The sequence below is a fragment of the Seriola dumerili genome, unplaced genomic scaffold, assembly GCF_002260705.1.
Source record: "Seriola dumerili isolate Sdu_G_001 unplaced genomic scaffold, Sdu_1.0 BDQW01000113.1, whole genome shotgun sequence".
NCBI lineage: Eukaryota > Metazoa > Chordata > Actinopteri > Carangiformes > Carangidae > Seriola > Seriola dumerili.
In genome coordinates, this window is record NW_019174368.1 from 197,314 (window position 1) to 220,137 (window position 22,824).

The 22,824-nt window shown below is 43.7% G+C and overlaps 1 protein-coding gene across 1 annotated transcript; it reads left to right on the forward strand.

The window, feature by feature from the left end:
- Window positions 1-1,277: 1,277 nt before the first annotated feature.
- On the forward strand, window positions 1,278-22,824 carry LOC111223728 (collagen alpha-1(I) chain-like). Its single transcript, XM_022747977.1, has 49 exons — window positions 1,278-1,504; window positions 3,670-3,861; window positions 4,219-4,241; window positions 4,661-4,696; window positions 6,227-6,319; window positions 8,117-8,185; window positions 8,280-8,324; window positions 9,327-9,380; window positions 9,474-9,527; window positions 9,641-9,694; window positions 9,798-9,851; window positions 9,948-10,001; window positions 10,695-10,739; window positions 10,869-10,922; window positions 11,037-11,081; window positions 11,539-11,592; window positions 12,376-12,474; window positions 12,624-12,668; window positions 12,876-12,974; window positions 13,343-13,396; window positions 13,488-13,595; window positions 14,445-14,498; window positions 14,646-14,744; window positions 14,847-14,900; window positions 14,995-15,093; window positions 15,214-15,267; window positions 15,367-15,420; window positions 15,546-15,653; window positions 15,760-15,804; window positions 16,402-16,500; window positions 16,615-16,722; window positions 17,052-17,213; window positions 17,311-17,364; window positions 17,474-17,581; window positions 17,680-17,733; window positions 17,977-18,030; window positions 18,145-18,306; window positions 18,599-18,706; window positions 19,068-19,175; window positions 19,301-19,354; window positions 19,762-19,869; window positions 20,022-20,075; window positions 20,179-20,286; window positions 20,385-20,438; window positions 20,548-20,655; window positions 20,777-21,056; window positions 21,212-21,402; window positions 21,703-21,945; window positions 22,081-22,824. Exons 1-49 carry the CDS (start codon window positions 1,423-1,425, stop codon window positions 22,225-22,227), a joined length of 4,344 nt encoding a protein of 1,447 aa, XP_022603698.1. The 5' UTR covers window positions 1,278-1,422; the 3' UTR covers window positions 22,228-22,824.

Consider the following 22,824-nt stretch of genomic DNA (forward strand, 5'->3'; position numbering starts at 1 on the left):
AGGAGAACTCAACAGCACAACCAAACATTAGAGTAGCAGTCACTCACTCTTGGTGACTCACTGATAAAGATCTGAGTTGTGTCTGAATCAGTGACAAAAAGAAAATCCCCTCACACAATGTTTAGCAGGCTGTGGGAGCCATTTGGTGGTAAGAGGTTTGTGATGTGAGATATCTCAACTTCCAGTCCCTAGCATGGGTCAAACTCCATAATGCCACTTGTCCTTTCTTGTCAGGTAAGTACTGACGTCTTTCAAACTCCATGCACCAAGTTACATTAAACTAACAGTACATCCACAAAGCTGTCACCAAAGCATCAACTTTTTTCCAGCTTTGTGACAATGGCCAAACCAGAGTTGTTTCAAATTCTTTGTTCAGCTTAAGTAACAACAACAGCAACAATATGTAAAACTCGTGATTGTTTTGAGACCAATAAATGTGTTTCTGTCGAACTAAAGTTGTGAAACTGTTTTGGTGTAAGAGGTTGCAACACGATGACAATACTAAACATCAAACACATTCATTTAAAGTCATGCAAACAATGCAAATAATGAGATTTTCCAAACCTGACATGAACCCTCCACCCTGATCAAAACCCAACTAGAAACATTAACAAAAACACAAGCTGAGCTAAACCTACAAACTAAACCAAACACTTCTAAGCCTGCAGCCATGTTCAGCACATGTTAACACTCTGACAACTGATACCATACAAACAAGTTGGAAAACTAAAACAACAGTGAGACATCTGCACCCAGAAACTCATTTGAAAAGTTCAAGAACTTAACTTGAAGGAAAGACTAAAACTATATGTTCTGAGCCATTAGCCTCTGGACAAGACCTGAACCAAATCTAAAACTGAAGCTGGACTACCAGAAGCAGTCTGAAATCAAAGTGAACCAGGAAGTAGACCAGAACCAGAAATAAAATCTGGATCAAACCCATGTACTACTGGAAGAGGAGATCCTCCTCCGACCCTCTGATGCTCTTCAGGATCAGGTTTCCTCCTGCTCAGCCCCCACTTCTCTCTCTGATCCAAACTGAAACTCTTGGAATTATGGAAGGAGGGACCTGCTTTTTTTCCTCCTTCTTCTCTTTTCTTCTGTTTTTTTTTTCTCTTTGAAGGAGGGGTCCATTCTTGTCTTCCCTAAACGTGAGCGGCAGCAGCAGGATAATGAGGGTGCGTCCCCAGTCGGTCCAGTCCCCAGCACCTCCCAGTTCTTCAGGCTCCCATATAAAAACCCTGGTGGAAAGTGAGTGTAGGCAGTAGGGAGTTTTCTGCTGGGGTCAGGAGGACTGTGAACAGACGAGCGGACCCTGCCCCAAACACCCGTGTATGAGTGGAGTGTAGCAGAAAGAGAAAACACCCCCAACTTTTTTCCTCTCTTGCCTCAAAGAGTCTACATGTCTAGTGGCATCTAGACATGTTCAGCTTTGTGGATTTGCGGCTGGCGCTGCTGCTCAGCGCAGCAGTGCTTCTGGTCAGAGCGCAGGGCGAGGACGACCGTAAGTTTCATCCCTTTTCTGGAGCTTCTCAACCTTTTTTTTTTTTTTTTTTGTTCTGGTTTTTGAAAGCGGATTTTCTCTACATGGGTGGACGGCTGCTGAGATCTAGACAGAGAAGAGAAGAAAAAGTTTGAACTAGAAATAAGAACATTGATGTTTGCTGCACCTTTTTCTCCAGATAGATAGATAGACAGATAGATAGATAGATTGATAGTCGTTTAGACAGTACAGTGTGTGCGTAATGCATTGGGCATCTCGAGAAGGCCTCTCTCTCTCCCCCTCTCCTTGTGTTTGTCTATGTCTCTCTACCCCCCCACCTCCCCCACATGCATGCAGAGCGAGTTGCTGCAAGTTTTCCAGGCTCTCCTCCAGGCAAGGGTTTCTAATGGACACTAACAAAAAGAAAATTGAAGTTGAGAATGCTGGAAAAAAAGAAGCTTTTTTTGTGTCAGTCCATGGCATTTTATCAGTGTAACACCCTTAACTAGGCTTGCCTGTACCCCACCCCTCCCAAAAGTTAATCTCAAAACTAAAACACTGGTGAATTCAGCAGTTTTTCTTTTGGATAGTAAGACTGCAAATACTGGCCTTTGTGCACATCAGTATTAGGGGAAATCTTCTTACAGGCCAGATTGATGTGGCAGAGTAATTCACTGCCTGAGGCCAAGTGGTGAGTTGGCCAGGTGATTGAGGGAGAGTTGCATAGGGAGGAAACAGAGAGAGAGAGAGAGACAGGAGGAGGTGAGCAGGCGTAGTCTTGTCTGCTGGAGATATCTGACCAATAGCTCCCACTTTCTGCTCTGCAGCAAAGTTTGGAAAAGCTCAGATCTATATAAAAAATAGATTATAAAGAAGTCACACACCATTCAGAGGAGCAAAGACACATTTTGCTCCTGTTAGAAGACAAAGACAGTCAGTCTCACAGGCTCCATTCTGGAAACAAGAACCAAGGAGCAGAAACTCTATTTTTCCAGATGTTCCTCTCCTCTGGAAAGGACCCAGCTGTCTGCCCGCTTGCCTGTCTATCTGAAGCAGATGTGCTTTGACCCTCTGAACTGTGTGGCAGCGCCACCTAGAGGCTTCTCTCACCATCTGCAGACACATCTGGCCGCCACGTCCCCCGCGCCTCCTTCTCTTTCTCCCTCCTCCTCCTCCTCCTCCTCATCCTCCTCCTCCTCTTCTTCTTCTTTCCACTTTTTTTTTTTGTTACCTTTAATTGCAAACACATGCGGACTGTTTCCACCAGCAGCTGCCAAGCCGACAGTCTGCGGCGCTGCTGCTGCTTTTCCCTCTGAGCTCAGCACTTTGGCATGCTGGGAGATTTATAAGCCCTAGAAGGAGGCCCAGCTTGGCCTGAGGAACACGCAGCAGCCGCAGCAGCAGCAGTGATGAAGCTCAGGTCGGAAAATGTGACTCGCTGTTAAAGTAGAGGAGCGATCAGTTTTTACTGCTGTTAAAGGGAAATTAAGTCACCAGCGTTTGGCCGTGCGTAGTGACGATGTGATATGCATTCAGACACAGCACGTCGGTGGCCTCTCTGTCACCTCAGCATGTCCTCTTTCTGGTCTGATTCTCAGGCTCAGGTCATGCCCAAACCTTTCCAACAGTCACTTCTCCAGCTTGACTTTCTTTTGTTTCTGCCTTAGGAATTTCCTGTTTGGGGTCATAGCCTTTCTGTCAACATATCACTTCTTTTTATTGTTATGTTTTCGACGTGAAACATTTTAAAACTTTCCTTTCAAACTAAAAGTGCTGTACAGGCCTCTATAGATTTTATTATTCATATAGTAACGAAATAATATATTATTTTCATTTTTAGGTTGTGTAGTATGGGTTTTTATTTCAGGAAATAATCAAATTCGTTAAAATACATCTAAAATGAAATATATAATGCAATATGAACTGAACACTTATATGATGGGGTAGTTTAACGCTAATAAATGCATTTTATTTTATTTTATTTTTTAATTTTAATGTATTACTTTCTCTTTTTTTGTTTTCACTTTTTAATTTTTTTTTAAACCTTTTTCAACATTTAATTGTGTTATTTAAAAGTGTTATGTTATGTTATATGTAGACCCTTGCATTTCTGTGCACGTGTGTGTGTTCAGGTATCTGACCTGCCTCTCTCTCTCCCAATGTGTGTCTCTCTGTCGACCCCTCAGGCACAGGCGGAAGTTGCACCCTGGACGGCCAGGTGTTTGCGGACCGGGATGTGTGGAAGCCGGAGCCATGTCAGATCTGTGTGTGCGACAGCGGCACGGTGATGTGCGATGAGGTCATCTGCGAGGACACAACAGACTGCCCCAACCCCGTCATCCCCCATGACGAGTGCTGCCCCATCTGCCCCGACGACGGTATTACACCTGCCTTTATTTATTTACTTGGATTTTTATACCTTTTCCTATAGGTCACTCCACTATGACTGGACACACACACACACACACACACACACACACACACACACACACACACACACACACACACACACACACACACACACACACCTTTTCCCTCCAGCATCAGATACAATTTTCCCTCATCCACCACTAAATTAATCAATAAATGAATTATGTCTTCAATCCGGATCCCTCTTGAGGATTTAAGCTCTATATGCTTTATTATTACTTCATTATTACTATTATATTATATTTATATTTTTCTCTCATGATCTAACATACATCTCTGAACATGTCTCCTCTCTCTGTCTACAGGCTTCCAGGAGGGTCAAGTTGAGGTAAATATTGATTATTTAATTGATCATTAATTATTAAAATGACTGGTCAAAATAGTTTGTAGCAATCTTCAGAGTCACTGTATTTAAAATGAGTTATATAGTTATATATATATAGTTGAGTAAAACAAAAATACTTAATTAGTGTGATGTAACTATGGATTGTAATATTGATCATACTGATCATTGATTGGTGGATTATGACATATGATGATCAGTTAGGCCTATAAGATGATACATCTTTAACTAACTCTATAATTGTTGTTTATTGGTCTAAAAAAGCAGATAGAGTTGGTTGGTTGATCCAGATCAACAGTGGATCACTTTATTGATTAGATCAGATACATCATATTCTGACATATTAATATGATTTAGTTTAGATTCAGCCACTGACATACTTTTCTTTCTTTTTTTACCCACAGGGACCCAAGGGAGAGCGTGGACCCAAGGGAGACAGAGTAAGTTCTCACTTTTTTTCTCCCATGATTCAGTTCGGGGTCTTTGGTTTCTGGTCACCTGAGGGTCACTTGGTTCATTTAAGGACTGTGTGTGTTCATGTCAGAGAGGAAGCAGCTAAACTGGCAAAACTTTCATATGTTTACATTGTTTTTGAGAGATACGGAAACATGACTCAGATCCTTTTGCCCAGTCCAGCACTGAAAAGCTTAATGAGATCAAAGTAAAGAAGTGTTAGAAGTAAAACACAGTGAAGTATGAAAAATAATCTGGTCCAAATGACATCAAATCAAACTGCTTACTGGCAATTTGTCTTCTACCTCTGCATCATATTTAAAGATGGATTTGCAGCCATCAGATAAATGTAAAGAAGGAAAAGCCCCAGAAAATAGAAATACAAAAGTAAAGTTCCTATATAGTTGTATAAACTGGACAAACTGCACTGGAGTGTAATACTCCACACACCAATACTCCCATGCAGGCAGTTTGCTTTAACAGATTTTGTCATTTGCTGGGAGCAGTGAACTCATCAGTGAGTGAAAACATGTCAGGGCTTCAAGTTGAAACCTGCAGACTGAGGGGGAAGTTGTTTGGAGCGGGACAGGGAGGTGACGTTTTGCTTGAAGGAAAGTTAGACACTTTAATGGAGATAAATCAAGATCAAAAGATCAAACTCAAGATTCTGGGTAAAGTAAATATCAGCACATAAACTGTTCAATTTAACTATGAAGTATTAAAGCATAATTCTCACAAGCAAAACAAACAGTACTGATACTCTCAAAAGTCAAATGTGTCTTTAATTTTTTATTTTTGCCCTCTGCAGGGTGTAGATTTGCTTTTGCAGTGCTGATGCCACTTCTACCTAAATTGCTGGAATCTCAGGTTAAATTAGATTTTTGATTTGATCATTTAATCCGATTTGTCATAATTGGATTTGATTGAGATGCAGAGATATCTTTGTTTAGCTGAGAAGTTGGATCTGAAACTCTAAAAGACTGGCTATTTTCTGAAGGTTTTGATAATTTATTATTGGGAGTTGTCAGTAATGATTTTTATTGTGTATTCCTGGTGTTATTTTTAATATAGAATTTATTACCATAATTTATTTTGCGTTTGTGATGGTGATGTAATGTAATGAACAAATACTTTTTGACTTTTTTTTTACTTACCCACTTGCTGCATCCTGATGTCACATGACTACTACCAGTACTTCCTGGTTGGTCACATGGTCAATCTTATAGGGAAGTAAACTGCATCTCCTCCAGTTTTAATGCTGCCTTCAACACCATAGTAAGCCTGTCAGGAAAACACACAGGAAGCTAAATGTCAAATACACAGATCTGTTGTGATGATGTCACAAGAGCGTAGGCTGTCATGTGATTTGTGGTAAAACAAATCAAACAGTAGATGTTGTGCTTTCCTCTCTTTGGATACAGGTGTGTTTGCACCACAGTCCTGCATCCGGGTGGCCCTTTTATTCTGATTCTCAAGCCTGACCCCCTCTGTTTCTCTCTCTTGTTCCCAACCTGCAGGGTCTTCCTGGTCCCCCTGGTAACGATGGTATCCCTGGCCAGCCCGGTCTGCCTGGACCTCCCGGCCCCCCTGGACCTCCCGGCCTCGGTGGAGTAAGTTTTCAGGCCTTTTTTTTATGTTTGCTTGTTTTTTTTCTTTATTATTTTTCTATTTTGACTGGTTTAAGTCCAAATAGACAAAAGTCACATAACTCATTGTGTAGCTCATTGATTGGACAAAGCTGTTATATTGTGTTGACCTGCTAATGCCAACAAATACAACCTCTTCTTGTGAGGCGGTCAGACAAGTTAAGGACACTTAACAACAAGGGCAACAGTCAACTCAGTTTTGTGCTTATTGGCTTCCCAGTTCTCATATCCCACTACCCCAAATCCCTTGTGTTTCCTAGTGGTTTGTCAGATTGTATTCTCAAATGAACAGCACCTTAGTGCTTCTCTTTGTTCTGTTATTTTGTGAATGGCATAAAAAAGGTCCAGTATAAACCAGTCAGAGCATGCTGGGTGTGAATGCAGACTGGACAGGGAGATCTCATCCATCACATAATCCAGTTTTTGATTAAAACTGACTGACTATGACCTGGGGTCAGTAGGTCAGTTCATTAGTGTCATTGGAAAGATGCCCAAAATGCTCAGGGAAGAGTAGCAGAGATGCTTTGATGCTTGTTTGATCCATTAATGGATTTGTTTATAGTACAATGACTGAATTTACCATGGGAAGAATTTCATACCCACAGGCCTCATATTATTATGCTAAACTAGAATTACCAGAGTCTCACAATCTAATCTAGTATGCAGTTTATCCTTGACTTCCAAGTTAGCATACACTGACTCTCCTTCTAGTTTAGCATACTGAACTAACATTCCTAGGCTAATTTTTCATTCTTATGTAGAATTTATCATTGACCCACGTTAATTGCCTAGGCTAAACTAACACGACATACAATCCCAGTGTAATTTACCATCCTTATGTAGAGCTTTGCCACTAGCTAAATGCTCTATTTTAGCAGGCTTAGGTTTATGATTGACTTCCATTAGCATACTTAAGTAATATTCCTACATGAGTTGACGGTAGTATGTTTGTGTAGAATTGACTAACAGACCACAACATGTTAATGACAGACTGAGACTAGACTAGACTGGATTCACCCCACCTCAGACAGCATGTTCTTCTGCTGCAGTGTGCATGTGTGTGTGGCTTTTCTGGTCAGATAACATCAGTAGCATTCAAAGAGAGGAGACTGAGCTCACCCAAACTTACATAGCCACAGTGTGGTCAAAGGTCAGGGAATGATTCTGGCTGACAGAGAAGTGAAGGGAACCATAAACTGAATTATCACTGACCACAAACCTGATGAAACTGGTTATTTCAGAAATATGACAAAATGATGGGATGTGATAGAGCACAGCAGGAAACAGGAAACAGAATTGGACACTTAGAGCTGGTAGAAAACAACTGGAGCAGATCAAACTACACTATGATACTGGATCTGACCTGCTTTGCTTGAGGTTTCTTCTGCATAAATCCTTGTTTGATTGAGACATAATTCAGGCTGTTTTGCCTGGACTTCCTCGAAATCTATTGGATGGATTTTTTTTTATAAGCCCCTGAGTTCATAGTAGGTCATGGAAAAATTAAAGATTGAACACAGATGGGTCTTGATCTTGTCATAAAATTGTGTTTCATATATAACTGGCATCTAATACTCCGGGACAAAAGAACACAGAGGGCATTTTATTTATGTCAGGGAAAGTTTAAACCTAAACGTAGCGCAGGGAATTAACATTTCCATACAATATGTCATATGACTGATGGATTTGAATATTAATGTTTCAGAGTGACATGATATTTCTCTGTGACTAATGTGTCCATCTCTGTTTGTTTTTTTCCAGAACTTCTCCCCTCAGATGTCTGGTGGCTATGATGAGAAATCACCTGCCATGCCTGTGCCCGGACCCATGGTACACACATATACATGCATACACACACACACTGTATCAGCTTCCTGTGAATCATGATGGTGCGGTGTCTGACCTGACTCTGTTTGATTGACAGGGCCCAATGGGACCCCGTGGACCCCCTGGAGCTCCCGGATCTAGCGTAAGTAACACGACTTCTTCCTTCCTCAACTCAAAATTATTCAAATCTAAAAGCTGTGAGGGTAGAGGAGGAGAGAGCAGCGGCAGTATGTGTATCTCATGAATCATCATGAAATGATGACATCACTACCCGCCAAACTCTCTCATGCTCCTTAATATTTTAGCTGAGTCTGATGAGAAAAGTACATTTTTGTCAAAAGGAATATGAAGAAACACTGTTATAAACAACCTGCCTCTTACTGCGTGTTCAGCCAGAACAGAAAAAGAAAGTTTTAGAAGCCATTTAATACAGAGTGAATGGAAAGACACAAATTTGTCTGGGGTGGCACGAATTGATGCAAAGATGTGTCCCCGTGAGCTGAAGACGTTTCAACTTGAGTGAGAGATTTGCACATATCCTGAGGCTACGTGAACCTGTTCCCATAGACACAGTGGGTGCGTTTGTTGCTAGCTAGTTAAGCTAATGTCTGGCTGTTTGGGGTGAATAAACAAAAATGGTCCAGTGGTCAGACTTATATGGAGGTTTGAACAATGATAAGAAAAATAACAAAATACCATAATACCATAATATGAATTATCAGCAGCAGGAAGGATCTTATAAACATTTATGCTGATGGGAGCTTTTAGATTCTAAAAATTCACCATAGTAACCAATAAAATCCAAGAAACGTCTTGAGACTGGAGCAGATCTGGACTGAGACACTCTGCAGTGTGATAGAGCTAGAGATTTGTGAATGTAGTTGAAGCGAGTCAGGGCAAATACACACAGTCACTTTCCATGACAAGTCACTGAATGTGAGTCCTGCCATGCAAAGAGAGAAATAGTATTCAGTTGTTCTCATCACTACTGCCTGAGTCAGCTGACAGCAGCCATGATGCAAAGATACCCCTCTGACAGACAGACAGACAGCATGTGCATATTTTCACAATGTCAGGAGAACAACATCTTCATACAATAGAGGTGTGACTGTCATAGTGATGGTGTTTCTGTCTCCCCCTACAGGGACCTCAGGGATTCACTGGCCCCCCTGGTGAGCCTGGTGAGGCTGGAGCTGCTGTGAGTATTAAGAACACGGAAACAAATACACACTTAATGCTGCGCCTTGCTAGTCTATAGCGATTGACTCAATGGTTGTGTCTTTCTCTACAGGGTCCCATGGGTCCCCGTGGAGCCGCAGGCCCCCCTGGAAAGAACGGAGAGGATGTAAGTTCACTGTATCTGTTTCACCATTCACAAGCTGTGCAGCTCTCAGTTAAGATTACAGAATGACATTACCCCTCTGTTCATTCCCTTTTCTCTGCCTCTCTCTCTCTCAGGGTGAGTCTGGCAAACCCGGTCGTGGTGGTGAGCGTGGACCTTCTGGCCCACAGGTAAGTTAGTTGTCATTGGCAACATGATTCTTAGTGATCTAAAGCAAAAACAAAAAATAGAGCTGTGATAATAAATTGTCCCCCTCTCTTATCTTTCTCTCAGGGAGCTCGTGGTTTCCCCGGAACCCCTGGACTCCCCGGAATCAAGGGACACAGAGTGAGTCAACACTACGAACAAACTATAAATCAGCACTATAACATCTCCTGACTGTGGACCTGTGTGAACTCATTGTATGTCTCTCTTTCTGTTTAGGGATTCAGCGGTCTGGATGGAGCTAAGGGAGACAGTGGCCCTGCTGGACCCAAGGTGACTGTCCCTCTTTGTTTTCTTGCTCCCCCACACGATGTCTCTTTGTAGAAAAATGTCAAACACCCAGCAGAGGGCTAGTTCAGTAGCACTACAATAGAAGTAGCAGGAGTAGCTGTAATAGTAATAGCAGTGGTAATAATGATAGCAGCACTTGTAATACTAGCAGCAAGTGGCAAGTAGTAGTTGTAACAGTGGCACTAATAGCAATAGTGATAGTAGTAGCAGGAGTAGAACTCTATTAATATTAGTATTAATGGGGATCTACATTAAGTAGCATTTCATTTCCCAAAAGAACTCACAAGCCACAAATTTAAAAAAGAACGATTAAAATTGAAGCTGCAGAAGCTATGATATATGATATAAGATATCTGATATATGATAATTGGCTTAAACTGGCTCCTACATTTCCTATAATGCAACATCCTTACTTTTAATCTATAAAATTTGCCTTTAGGTTGTTATGGTCACAGAAGCTTTACAAGTAGAAATATTAGCAGCCATATTGGCTAGTTATTAGCTTGTATCAGCCATACTGGCTAGTTATTAGCTTCTAGCAGCCATATTGGCTAGTTATTAGCTTGTAGCAGCCATATTGTCTAGTTATTAGTGTGCGGCAATTGATATTGACAAATGATGCTACAGTTAGTATCATTCTCACTACCTCACCTGCCTGTGTGTTTTTGTTTTTAGGGAGAGGCTGGAGCTCCTGGTGAGAATGGAACCCCTGGTGCTATGGTGAGTAAAACAAATATCCCATGTCCTCTTGTTGTTGCCACCTTGGCTTTCTGCTCCCTTCCAATTGATTCCAATTTAAAGAGAATAGCTTGAGCCTGACCCTGTCTCTCTCTTCTCTCTCTATCTCAGGGACCTCGTGGTCTGCCTGGTGAGAGAGGCCGCACTGGTGCTAATGGAGCTGCTGTGAGTCAAGACACACACACACACACACACACACACACACATCCAACTTCTCTAATCACTTGATCAGTTGTTAAATGAACATGTCAACCAATCATGTTTGTCTCTGTGCTGCAGGGAGCTCGTGGTAACGATGGTGCTGCTGGTGCTGCCGGACCTCCCGTAAGTGTGTCTTTCTCTAAAGCTTCAGTTCTTCCAAGACCTTCAGAACAGTCGATGAATCTCTAGTTTTTAGTGTGAACATCCAGGAACCTGAAACTCTATACTTTTCTCAGCATTTTTAATGTAGCCTACAACTTCCAGGGACTCTTGCAGTCCAAAAAACTTTTTGCCAATTCTTGGCTACTTTTCCAAGTGAAAACAGGGCATATGTACATGTACCAATTAAAACACAAAAATTAAAACACATTTTGACTTATTTTAGTCATTTCCTAAATTCTAATTTCTGTAAAGGTGTAAATTTTAGTGTTTGTAAGATGCAACCATTAAAAGTTTGGATTTTGCTCTGTTAAATAAATCAAGCAGATCAGGATAATTTTGCTGTATTATCTATGGTAGCAATGGCCGGATGAAATTGTGATGTTTCTCTGAATCTCTTTGTTTTGTTATTTCTTCTTAGGGTCCCACTGGCCCTGCTGGACCCCCTGGATTCCCTGGTGGCCCTGGAGCCAAGGTACAACTAAGCCCTAAATGATCTATGCCAATAATCTTTAACATCCTCCATGTCCTTCATCTTCAACATCTTCAAACAATTACCTCTTCTCTTCTCTTCTCAAGAGAGGTTGTAAGGGTCATTAGAAAGTCACTGACCTGACTTTGCAGCGCTTTCAAGAATTTCCCTTAATGTGTGTAGCTAGTTGACTTTTAATTTGACATGGAATGGGTATCATACAAGGTCATAACTCTTTGCTATATCCCATCTTCATACTACATGCTACCTGTAAGCAGGTATAAGGGTATGTAGTGTGTCAGTGTGGATACTAGATTTGCTTTATTATTTGAGTGTGCTGTTGACAGTCTCTATTTTCCCACAATGCAATGCAGCAATGGAAATGAAGAAGTTTCTCATGACTGGAAAAAGTAGTAATTAGCATTATATTTCTGAAATGATTTTGTATCATTTCCTATTAATGAAGGATGTTTAAATATATGAATTGCTTGTAAACACACTTTGGTAACAGTATATTTAGAGGATCAGTATTTAGTGATACTATATAATATTTGAATTGGGTCACAGCTCTACTTTTGGTTCTGTTTTGGCTGAGATTCAGTCGGGGAGACTTTTTAAATATTTTTTAACTTGAACGCAGTGTAAATGAAATCCTCTGTTCTCCCATTTTCATAATTTCTTTCCTTTAGCCTTTTTTATTTTTGTCTTTGACCATGTTGGATCATAGCTTCACTTTTGATTTGGACATAATTAATAAGTTGTGTTCTTTGTTTCCCCTCTACCCAGGGTGACGCCGGAGCTCAGGGTGCTCGTGGAGGTGAGGGCCCCGCTGGAGCCCGTGGTGAGCCCGGAAACCCTGGACCTGCTGGCGCTGCCGGACCTGCTGTAAGTACTAACAATAATTCCTGAATAATTGTCATGATTCTAGACTGTCATCAAAAAATTGAATTCATCAGCTGCTCCTTTATGATTATTTCTAACTCTTTGGTCGCTGGATTGTTTGTGAAAATCTTTCTGCTTCTTTCTACTTTCAGGGAAACCCCGGAGCTGATGGAGCCGCCGGAGCTAAGGGATCCCCTGTGAGTATCTCTCTAAGCACATTTCCTTTATAGGCATGTCAGGGTTGAAGGTTTGACTCCCTGTCTTGCTCAAAAGGCTGAGCAAGGCACTAACAAAGCAGCCAGGGCTGGTCTCTCATAGTAAGCTTAGCCACTCTTTAGACTCACTGCTGTCAGTACAGTGCAGCATGATGTGACTGTGTTGTTGTTGTGTGCTGTCCCCTGCAGGGTGCTGCTGGAGTTGCTGGAGCTCCCGGTTTCCCCGGACCCCGTGGACCCTCAGGACCTCAGGGTGCTGGTGGTGCCCCCGGACCCAAGGGTAACACTGTAAGTAAAGCTCTCTCATAACTAGCCGAAGACAAAAAATAGTATTTTCTTAAATCAGTCCCTTGTGATGGACATAATTAAAACTCAGTCTTCAGTCCAAACCCACTGAAGCAAAAGTGAAGCTACTGAATCAAAAGTAAACATAATGTGCTACATTAGCTTCCTTCCAGTGCTTTATTTGTTTGTTGTTTACAGCTAGTTGTGTTGTTTTGTTGTTTTGTTGTTTTTGTTTGTTTCTTTGTTGTTTTTTAAAATCTTTTCCACTTAATTGTTTTTTGGCCTGTGTTTGTCTATATTTTAGATGACTGACATTAGCTGTTTTTTTGGTTTTGTTTATTTATGTTTGCTTATTTGTTTGTTTCCCTCAGGGTGAGGTTGGTGCCACAGGAGCCAAGGGAGAGGCCGGTGCCAAGGGAGAGGCTGTAAGTTCACCACAGTCAGCATGGAGCATGAGGCATAGCTCTCTCACAGTTATAGACATGTGGTCACACTGTCCATGTGTGTGTTCTCCAGGGTGTCCCAGGAGTTCAAGGACCCCCAGGACCTTCCGGTGAGGAGGGCAAGAGAGGAGCCAGAGGAGAGCCTGGTACTGCAGGAGCCCGTGGAGCCCCTGGAGAGCGTGTATGTATCTTCCCTAATTTTCACTATATTGTATTATATACTGTATTTTTACACTGATTGTAATATGGAGTGTATAGATTGTATATATTTTTGTAAACCGTGGTGAGAATTGTATGATTTTTTTTTTTTAAATCTTTGCTTAAATTGAGATTTTAAGGCAGATATGCCACTTAAATTTAACTGCACCGATTTTGAATTTTTCAGAATAATTTGTAATCAGAATATTTATTCCCTCACAGGATCAATAAAGTATCTATCTTTTGTGCAGCTACAGACTTAACATGATTTTGAATTTTAAAAAATTGGAAAATAGGGTAAAACATTGTTGTCTGCTTGGAATCCAAACTCAAGAGGGGGCAAAAGTTGAAATATCTCCTACCTATATGATACACGTATACATAGCACAGGCCACAAATGATGCAGACATTCCTCTATCTCATCAAGACCATGCAAACAAACACTATAGAGCCCCTGGAGTCCAGAATAAGTAGAAGTGTAAATGCAAACATTTGGAAAAACTGTTCATGTTGGACACGTTGTGCATGATGGACAGACAGAAAAGGGTTGAAACAGAATATAATAGGATATGAATAGCTTTACACTTGTGGTTCATGCTGCCACTAGGGGCTTGCGGGCCCCCCCCCCCCCCCCATCTGGCCCACAATACATGATGCCTCAAAGTGTTCTGGGCAATTTAATGGTGTTTTGATTATTTTCTATCAATTCAGAATTTAGGGTTATGTTAAGTTGCCAAAGGACAGTGGTTGGTTGAGGGCATCCCTGCCTACATGTAACAGTGTTGGCTTTGGCTCATAGGACTAATCAAGATGTGCTTGATTCTCTCTACAGGGTGCCCCTGGTGGTCGTGGTTTCCCTGGTTCTGATGGTGCTGCTGGACCCAAAGTGAGTAAATCATACACACACACATTGGTACATCTTTAAATTTTGACTTTTGAGATGCTTAAGAACAGTTTAGATTAAACTAATCGTTGCCTTTCTACAATTCTTTCCTGTCTCCTGTTTCTTTCTCTCTCTTCCTGCACATTTTAGGGTGCCACCGGTGAGCGTGGTGCCCCTGGTGTTGTTGGACCTAAAGGTGCCACTGGTGAGCCTGGCCGCACTGGCGAGTCTGGTCTGCCTGGAGCTAAGGTGAGATACTTTACTAACTATCTATCACATAATTGGCAACAACAACATCATTTAGCCTGCACTGCACAGGCTCTCCTCTAACCTCTGACTTCTGACCTGTAGGGTATGACTGGTAGCCCTGGCAGCCCTGGACCTGATGGCAAGACTGGAGCTGCTGTAAGTTCATATTCAGTATAATAAACCTGATCTCATCAAAACAGCTACATTTTGAGTTTATGTAAATTAATTCATCATTAATCCTCCTTCACAGGGAGCCCCTGGACAAGATGGCCGCCCCGGACCCCCTGGCCCCGTTGGAGCTAGAGGCCAGCCTGGAGTCATGGGATTCCCCGGACCCAAGGGAGCCGCTGTGAGTAATGTGTCTCAACTGCTACACAGTATCTTTGATCAGTGGGATACTGAGAACTTGGCTGCTGATAAAATGGTTCACACATCTTTGTTGATGATGCTTTTCTACTCCTGTCTGTAGGGTGAGGGTGGAAAGCCCGGTGAGAGAGGAGTGATGGGACCCACTGGCCCCGTTGTAAGTTCTCTATGCTATACTAGTCTTTGAATCTACTGAACTCTACTGTTTTCATGTATTGAGACTCTGTATCTAAAAGCCTGCCATCTTTCTACCCAGGGTGCCCCCGGAAAGGACGGTGACGTTGGTGCTCAGGGTCCCGCTGGACCTGCTGTAAGTCTGATGGCCTCTCACTACAAAATACTTCCATACTAGCTCTGCACATAGCATAGCAAAGCATAGCCACACAATGCATTACTTCTGTTCGCTCTGAAACTCCCTCTTTTGCTCATCCTCAGGGCCCCGCTGGTGAGAGAGGAGAGCAAGGAGCTGCCGGATCTCCTGGATTCCAGGGTCTTCCAGGACCCCAGGGTGCCATTGGTGAGACTGGCAAGCCCGGAGAGCAGGTACTGACTGAAATATGATTGAACTACATACATACTATGATCAAATTGATACTTTCTAGTGAATCAAAGCATTAAATTGCCTCTCCCTCTATTTCTCTGTGTCTAGGGTCTGCCCGGTGAGGCTGGAGCCCCTGGACCTGCTGGAGCTAGAGTAAGTCACTCATTATCATCATATTCACAATTACTCAATTAGTCTCACTTACTCAACAGTATCCTTTAATGGAGAATCAATGTATGTTAGTTGTACTTGACGTTATAATGAATACATCCTTACCAACCAGGCTACAAGCACTTAAAAAAGCTGTGTGATATTGCCGCTAAAAAATTGTTTCAGTTGTGTTTGATACAGTTAACATGTAAAGAGTTGGTTAAAAATGTAGGTCACTGTAAGGCAGCAAACTGGCTCAACTTCTGCCCTAGTTTTTAGTCCAAAACACTGTTAGCAAAGAGCTGTTAGCTTGCTAATAAGCTAGCAGGTTCATTTAGCAAACACACTGATGTTAGTGCTACTCACTGCTAGCTAATAGCTAATGCTAAAGGGATGTTGGCTAGCTGTTCAGATGATTTGGCTAATTACCCAGACCAGAAAGCTTTCCACCTCACATTAGTTATTGCCTCCTTTTGGGGAATAACCATCCACCTTTTAGATAAGCCTTCCAGTCACATAATGTAGATACTCTTCATTTGTTTGACCACTCCTGCACTCCAACTTCAACTTACCAGACTCTCTACGTCTCCTTCTCTTAAGGGTGACAGAGGATTCCCTGGTGAGCGCGGTGCCCCTGGCGCTATTGGACCTGCTGGTGCTCGTGGATCCCCTGGTGGTGCTGGAAACGATGGTGCTAAGGTAAACACTGACAGGCGTTGAAAGAGAAGAATGGATGTCCTGTGATCAAGCAGAATATTCTACTATTTTGATTTCTTTCTCCTAATCTTTCCTCTTCTTCCTCTTCTTCCTCAGGGAGATGCTGGAGCCCCTGGTAATCCTGGTGCTCAGGGTCCTCCTGGACTGCAGGGCATGCCTGGTGAGCGCGGTTCTAGTGGTCTTCCAGGACTGAGGGGAGACAGAGTGAGTCGCTTCAGTATTCCTTGTACTCCTAATATCCCCAGTATATAGTAACCTCTGTTGTACATGAGTACACAAGTGACACTTAAAGATCTAGCTTGTTAATGCAACAAAGAATTTGATCAGACCTTCTACTATGATGAGTGTGACCAGTTTAAAGCAATCACCACCATCCATAGTAGATCCCCAGTATCACCACATCACATTATCAACAGATTACTATCAAATTACTGATCTGGTAGGGCTCCCTACAGAATGCTCCCAGTATTACGGGATCTGATGTATGATCATTCCCTGTATACCCTAACCCTCTTCACCATCCTATAACTTAGGGTGACCAAGGAGCTAAGGGTGTTGATGGAGCTCCTGGTAAGGATGGTCCCCGTGGTTTGACTGGACCTATTGGACTTCCCGGACCTGCTGGAGCCACCGGAGACAAGGGAGAGCCTGGTGCCGCTGGACCTGTCGGACCTTCTGGAGCTCGTGGAGCCCCTGTAAGTACCAGTCTCGGGAGCAGAAAAAGTTCTCCAGCCACTTGACTCTTCAATCTTAAACCATTGGTTGACTCTTCTTCCTCCTCCTCTTCTTCAGGGTGAGCGTGGAGAGTCTGGACCACCCGGACCCGCTGGATTCGCTGGACCTCCTGTAAGTATTTTCTCCATCAATGTCATGGTTTATCTTTTGCCTGAAGTTTTAACAGAATTTACTGAGAAATTATTTGTCTCTCTCTCCATCAACCACCATTCCTACTCAGGGTGCTGATGGACAGCCTGGTGCCAAGGGAGAGGCTGGAGACAATGGTGCTAAGGGAGATGCTGGTCCCCCCGGCGCTGCTGGACCCACTGGTGCCCCTGGACCTCAGGTTTGTAAACTTATACATTCACAGTATTTGCAATAAATGGCTGCACTGCCTGCTACTGTTTCTCCCATGTTCCCTAACACTATGTTGTGTCCTTTTAGGGTCCCGCTGGAAACACTGGCCCCAAGGGAGCCCGCGGACCTGCTGGACCTCCTGTAAGTCTTCTTTTGCTCTGTCCTTGTCTTCCTCTACAACATTTACATTTATACCAAACTGCCTGACTTCAGCTTCAATTCCTAGATCAGGAAAATCTAAAGCAGTATAGAGGTCATGTCTTACTTGTATTGCATACAGCCCAACGTTTATGATTCATCTTTGATTCTTTATTGTTTGCATGTACTTGATACAGCCATGTTTCCAGCCTCAGACAACTAATGGACCTCTGTTTGTCTCCTTAGGGTGCTACTGGCTTCCCTGGTGCTGCTGGCAGAGTTGGACCTCCTGGCCCCTCTGTAAGTCTTTCTCTAGTGTTATTAGCACTTCCTGTTCAGAGCTGTGGTAGAGCTCAAAGTCTTGGATGGTTTTTTAGCAGTGTTTAATGTTATCCTCTCTATCCTCCCCCACAGGGCAACGCTGGACCTCCCGGACCCGCTGGACCCGCTGGCAAGGAGGGACAGAAAGGAAACCGTGGTGAGACTGGACCTGCTGGTCGCCCTGGTGAGATTGGTGCTGCTGGACCCCCAGGACCTTCTGGAGAGAAGGGTAGCGCCGGTGGTGAGGGTGCCCCTGTAAGTTACCTTTACGGCAAAATCTTCAGCAAAAACAGGCAAACAGCAAAAAACAGACTGAAATACTACTAGAATGAGCCATTTCCACCTCAGTTTGTCCAAAACCAAACGATTGATTGCCAGTAAATATCCACTTGATTTGATACTGTATAGATTAAAAAGTAACTTTAAGAAGTAGCGCTGAATTAATTACATACAGAACTTGTTCGGGCGTTAGCTGCTGTCAGTTCTGCCACTCTGTACCTTGAAGTCTAACCAATTTCTCTTTGTTTCTCTCTTCCGCCACCTGCAGGGTAGCGCTGGTCTGCCTGGACCTCAGGGTATTTCTGGACAGCGTGGTATTGTTGGTCTGCCCGGATATAAAGGAGAGAGAGGTTTCCCTGGCCTGCCTGGACCCTCCGTAAGTTACTAATTTTACTCAACTTCAAAACTACAAACGCACAATGGATCAGATGGAACCAGCAAAAGAAATCTAAATGTCTTTAGTGAGCCAACAGAATGCTTTGAACTCCAAATCCTGAAATATGGAAGTGTATAAACCACTTCTACAAGATAATCTGATGATGAAAACAAAACCTCTGAGAATGAATGGGAAATACTATTCAACTCTAGTTTAGTCCATGAAAACTCAACACCTGGATGCAATGCTGTGTTTTAGCCTTAGCACCTGCAGGACTGAGAAAACCCAGATAGACTTTAAACAGTTAGAAGAGCAACTGAGATTATTATAACTGGACTGATTGTGGTTGTGTCACCCACAGGGAGAGGTTGGAAAGCAAGGACCTGCTGGACCCGGTGGTGAGCGTGGACCTCCTGGACCCATGGGACCCCCTGGACTGGCTGGAGCCCCCGGTGAGCCTGGACGTGAGGTATGACGAAACAATTGCACCTTAGAACAAAAATGCTACCTGACTATCTTTTGCATGTTAGTGTGTATAAGTCAACCCTGTAGGTGTTTCTTAATCAGTTAATCTGCTGTGTGTTTTTGTTTTAGGGAACCCCCGGAAACGAGGGATCAGCTGGTCGCGATGGAGCCGCTGGACCCAAGGTGAGTTCATTGCTAATTGACAAGCATCAGACAGCTAGCTTATTTTTGTCAAAGAGATCAGTTGGCTAAGCTACAGTTTCCAAATGGCTAGATTATAGTGACACAGTAAATGTTGTCTCTTCCACAGAACTGAGCTTTAGAAGAGTCAGCTCAGTTGACCCAAACCAACCAATGTAGCTGAGGTCATTTAGCAAACAATATGCTAACACCACAGTAGCTCCAGCTGGATACCCTGATGTTGAGCTGTTTCTGTGAGCTCCTGAAGGACAGATATTTGGTTTTCTCATTTTTCATGACTGCAAACCTTTACCTTCCTTGGACATAGAATTGGACAAGCCATGGTATAAAAAAAAATAATACAAAGACTACATCTGGTGAAATAAGGGGATTTTGTGTTTGCATTTTAGGGAGACCGTGGAGAGACCGGACCTTCTGGAGCACCTGGTGCCCCTGGACCCCCTGGTGCCCCTGGACCTGTTGGACCCGCTGGAAAGAGTGGTGACCGTGGAGAGACTGTGAGTGATGAAGCCACCCTGATTATCTGTCCAACTTCAGGTCATAGTGATGAAAATTAGCCACCAGTATTCGATTTTTACAGTAGGTGACAGTAAATATTGCATTTCACTGTGACCTGTCTCTACATGAAACAGATTTTTCTATGTTTCAGGGACCTGCTGGCATTTCTGGCCCTGCTGGCCCTGCTGGACCTCGTGGCCCTGCTGTAAGTAGCAACAACAGCACAACTAATAGATCCCTACAATAGATGGAACCTCATGCAGAGGAAGGCAAAGCAAAACTCTTCATCCCCTTCTTCATCTCAACAGGGAGCTAATGGACTTCGTGGAGACAAGGGAGAGACCGGAGAGGCTGGAGAGAGAGGCATGAAGGGACACAGAGGATTCACTGGCATGCAGGGACCTCCCGGACCTGCTGTATGTGACTTTATATTCAAGCCCACCCATACTCCATACAAACAACACGTACCTGTACAGTACACCTCTAACTCCTGTTTTCATTTATGAACCCATAGGGACCCTCAGGAGAGCCAGGACCCGCTGGTGCTGCTGGACCCGCTGGACCTAGAGTGAGTTGATCCACAATGTTTTTCATCTTTGCTGTTTTCCATGTCTAAAGTGTTTTGGTTGGATGTTGACATTCAGACACTTTAAGGTTTTCCTCTATGCTGTTTGCAGGGCCCTGCTGGATCTGCTGGCTCTGCTGGTAAGGACGGTATGACTGGTATGCCCGGACCTACTGGACCCCCTGGACCTCGTGGACGTTCTGGAGAGATGGGACCTGCTGTAAGTCTGACTGTCTAACTATCTATCCATTAATTTGTTTACCACCAGAAGACCTTTACCAGTAATGAATTAACCAACTTCTTTCTCTTCCTGCTCTTCCCTTCCTCTTCTCCTCTCTCAGGGACCTCCTGGACCTCCTGGTCCTCCTGGAGCACCTGGTGCCCCTGGTGGCGGATTCGACCTTGGCTTCATCGCCCAGCCACAGGAGAAGGCCCCCGATCCCTTCCGCATGTTCCGCGCTGATGACGCTAACGTTCTCCGCGACCGCGACCTGGAGGTTGACACCACCCTGAAGAGCCTCAGCCAGCAGATCGAGCAGATCCGCAGCCCCGACGGAACCCGCAAGAACCCCGCCAGAACCTGCCGTGACCTCAAGATGTGCCACCCTGACTGGAAGAGCGGTGAGTCTTCGATACAGTGAAAGGACAGTTGAAAGGGTAGAGTGGTGGTGGAGTAGATAATGCCAGGCTTAGGACAGCGTAAGGTGGTGGTCTTGAAGACAAATAACACACCGGAGTTCTGACTTTTTTTCCTCTCTGAACTCCTTGTTTTTCAGGTGAGTACTGGATTGACCCTGACCAGGGCTGCACTCAGGATGCCATCAAGGTCTACTGCAACATGGAGACTGGAGAGACCTGCGTAACCCCAACTCAGCCCGAGGTTGCCAAGAAGAGCTGGTACGTCAGCAAGAACATCAAGGAGAAGAAGCACGTCTGGTTCGGAGAGGCCATGAACGACGGCTTCCAGGTAAATGCCCTCAGCTTGCCAGTGTGAGCACCTCCTTACTCTTAGCTCCAACCTCTCCACGGTTCCTTTGGTTTCTCTTTAGTCGCCTCCTCCTGTCCTTCTCCATCTCATTCCAGTCACAAACTTCACCCTACTCATGGGCAATATCCTTTCTTGCCCTCTCTTCCTTGCCTTCTAAATTCCACCTCTTCTTACTCCTCTCTTTGTTTCTCATCTATTCAAGTCCTTCGTATCCCTCTGCTTCATCTTCCCTCACAGTACCAATCTCTAACCCCTTCCCTCCTTCTCTTTCCGACGCAGTTCGAGTACGGCAGCGAGGGCTCTCAGCCAGAGGATGTCAACATCCAGCTGACCTTCCTGCGTCTCATGTCCACCGAGGCATCCCAGAACGTCACCTACCACTGCAAGAACAGCGTCGCTTACATGGACGCCGCCGCTGGCAACCTCAAGAAGGCCCTGCTCCTCCAGGGCTCCAACGAGATCGAGATCAGAGCCGAGGGCAACAGCCGCTTCACCTACAGCGTCCTGGAGGATGGATGCACGGTGAGCAATCCTGATTCTGAATTAGGAGGAATTAGATGTCAGAGGTCACAAGAAGATTTCAGGCAAAATGTCAATATATCCAGTGTTCTATGTAGTGCCCATTTTGACTCCCCTTTTCTTCTTCTCTCCTTCCAGTCACACACCGGTACATGGGGCAAGACAGTCATCGACTACAAGACATCGAAAACATCTCGCCTGCCCATCATTGATATCGCTCCTATGGACGTTGGTGCTCCAGACCAAGAGTTTGGCCTTGAAGTTGGACCCGTCTGTTTCTTGTAAAAAGAGAAATCTGGACTTGAAATTGTTGTTGTGTGTGTGAGTGTGTTTTATTTTTTCTAGCAGTCATCTCTCTTCTAAAAAAAAAAACCCCACCAAAACGTTCTACTAATGCCATTTTTCTGAAAAGTCCAACCCCTCACTCCCGATTCTACAAGTTTCCATTTGGCCGTTGTTCCGATGGTCCACTTTGCCTAAAACCTGCACTTCAACAAGATGGCGGTGATGTGGCAGTGTCTGCATCATCGTGTTTGGGACCACTACTTTTTTTGTTTCTGACGCTCTTTTTTTTTTTTTTTTTTTTGTTGTTTGTTTGTTTGTTTTTTTTTACCATCACCAACACCAAGGATCCTGTAGAGAAGACATTTTGTTTCACTGGCAACAAGAAAATAATATATGCTTCTGTAAAGTGTAAAAAAAAATTACTTCCCCTCTTCATCCAGCCAAACCAGGCCTCTCTGGAGTTTACAGAAACACACAGGTGACTTTTGTATTTTTATACACCACTGCGGTGAGAGGAATGAAAGGACAGTCCCAACAGACAGAACCCAATTGCTTTGTACCACGTTTCAGGTGTTGATGAATAAACGGTGAAACTGA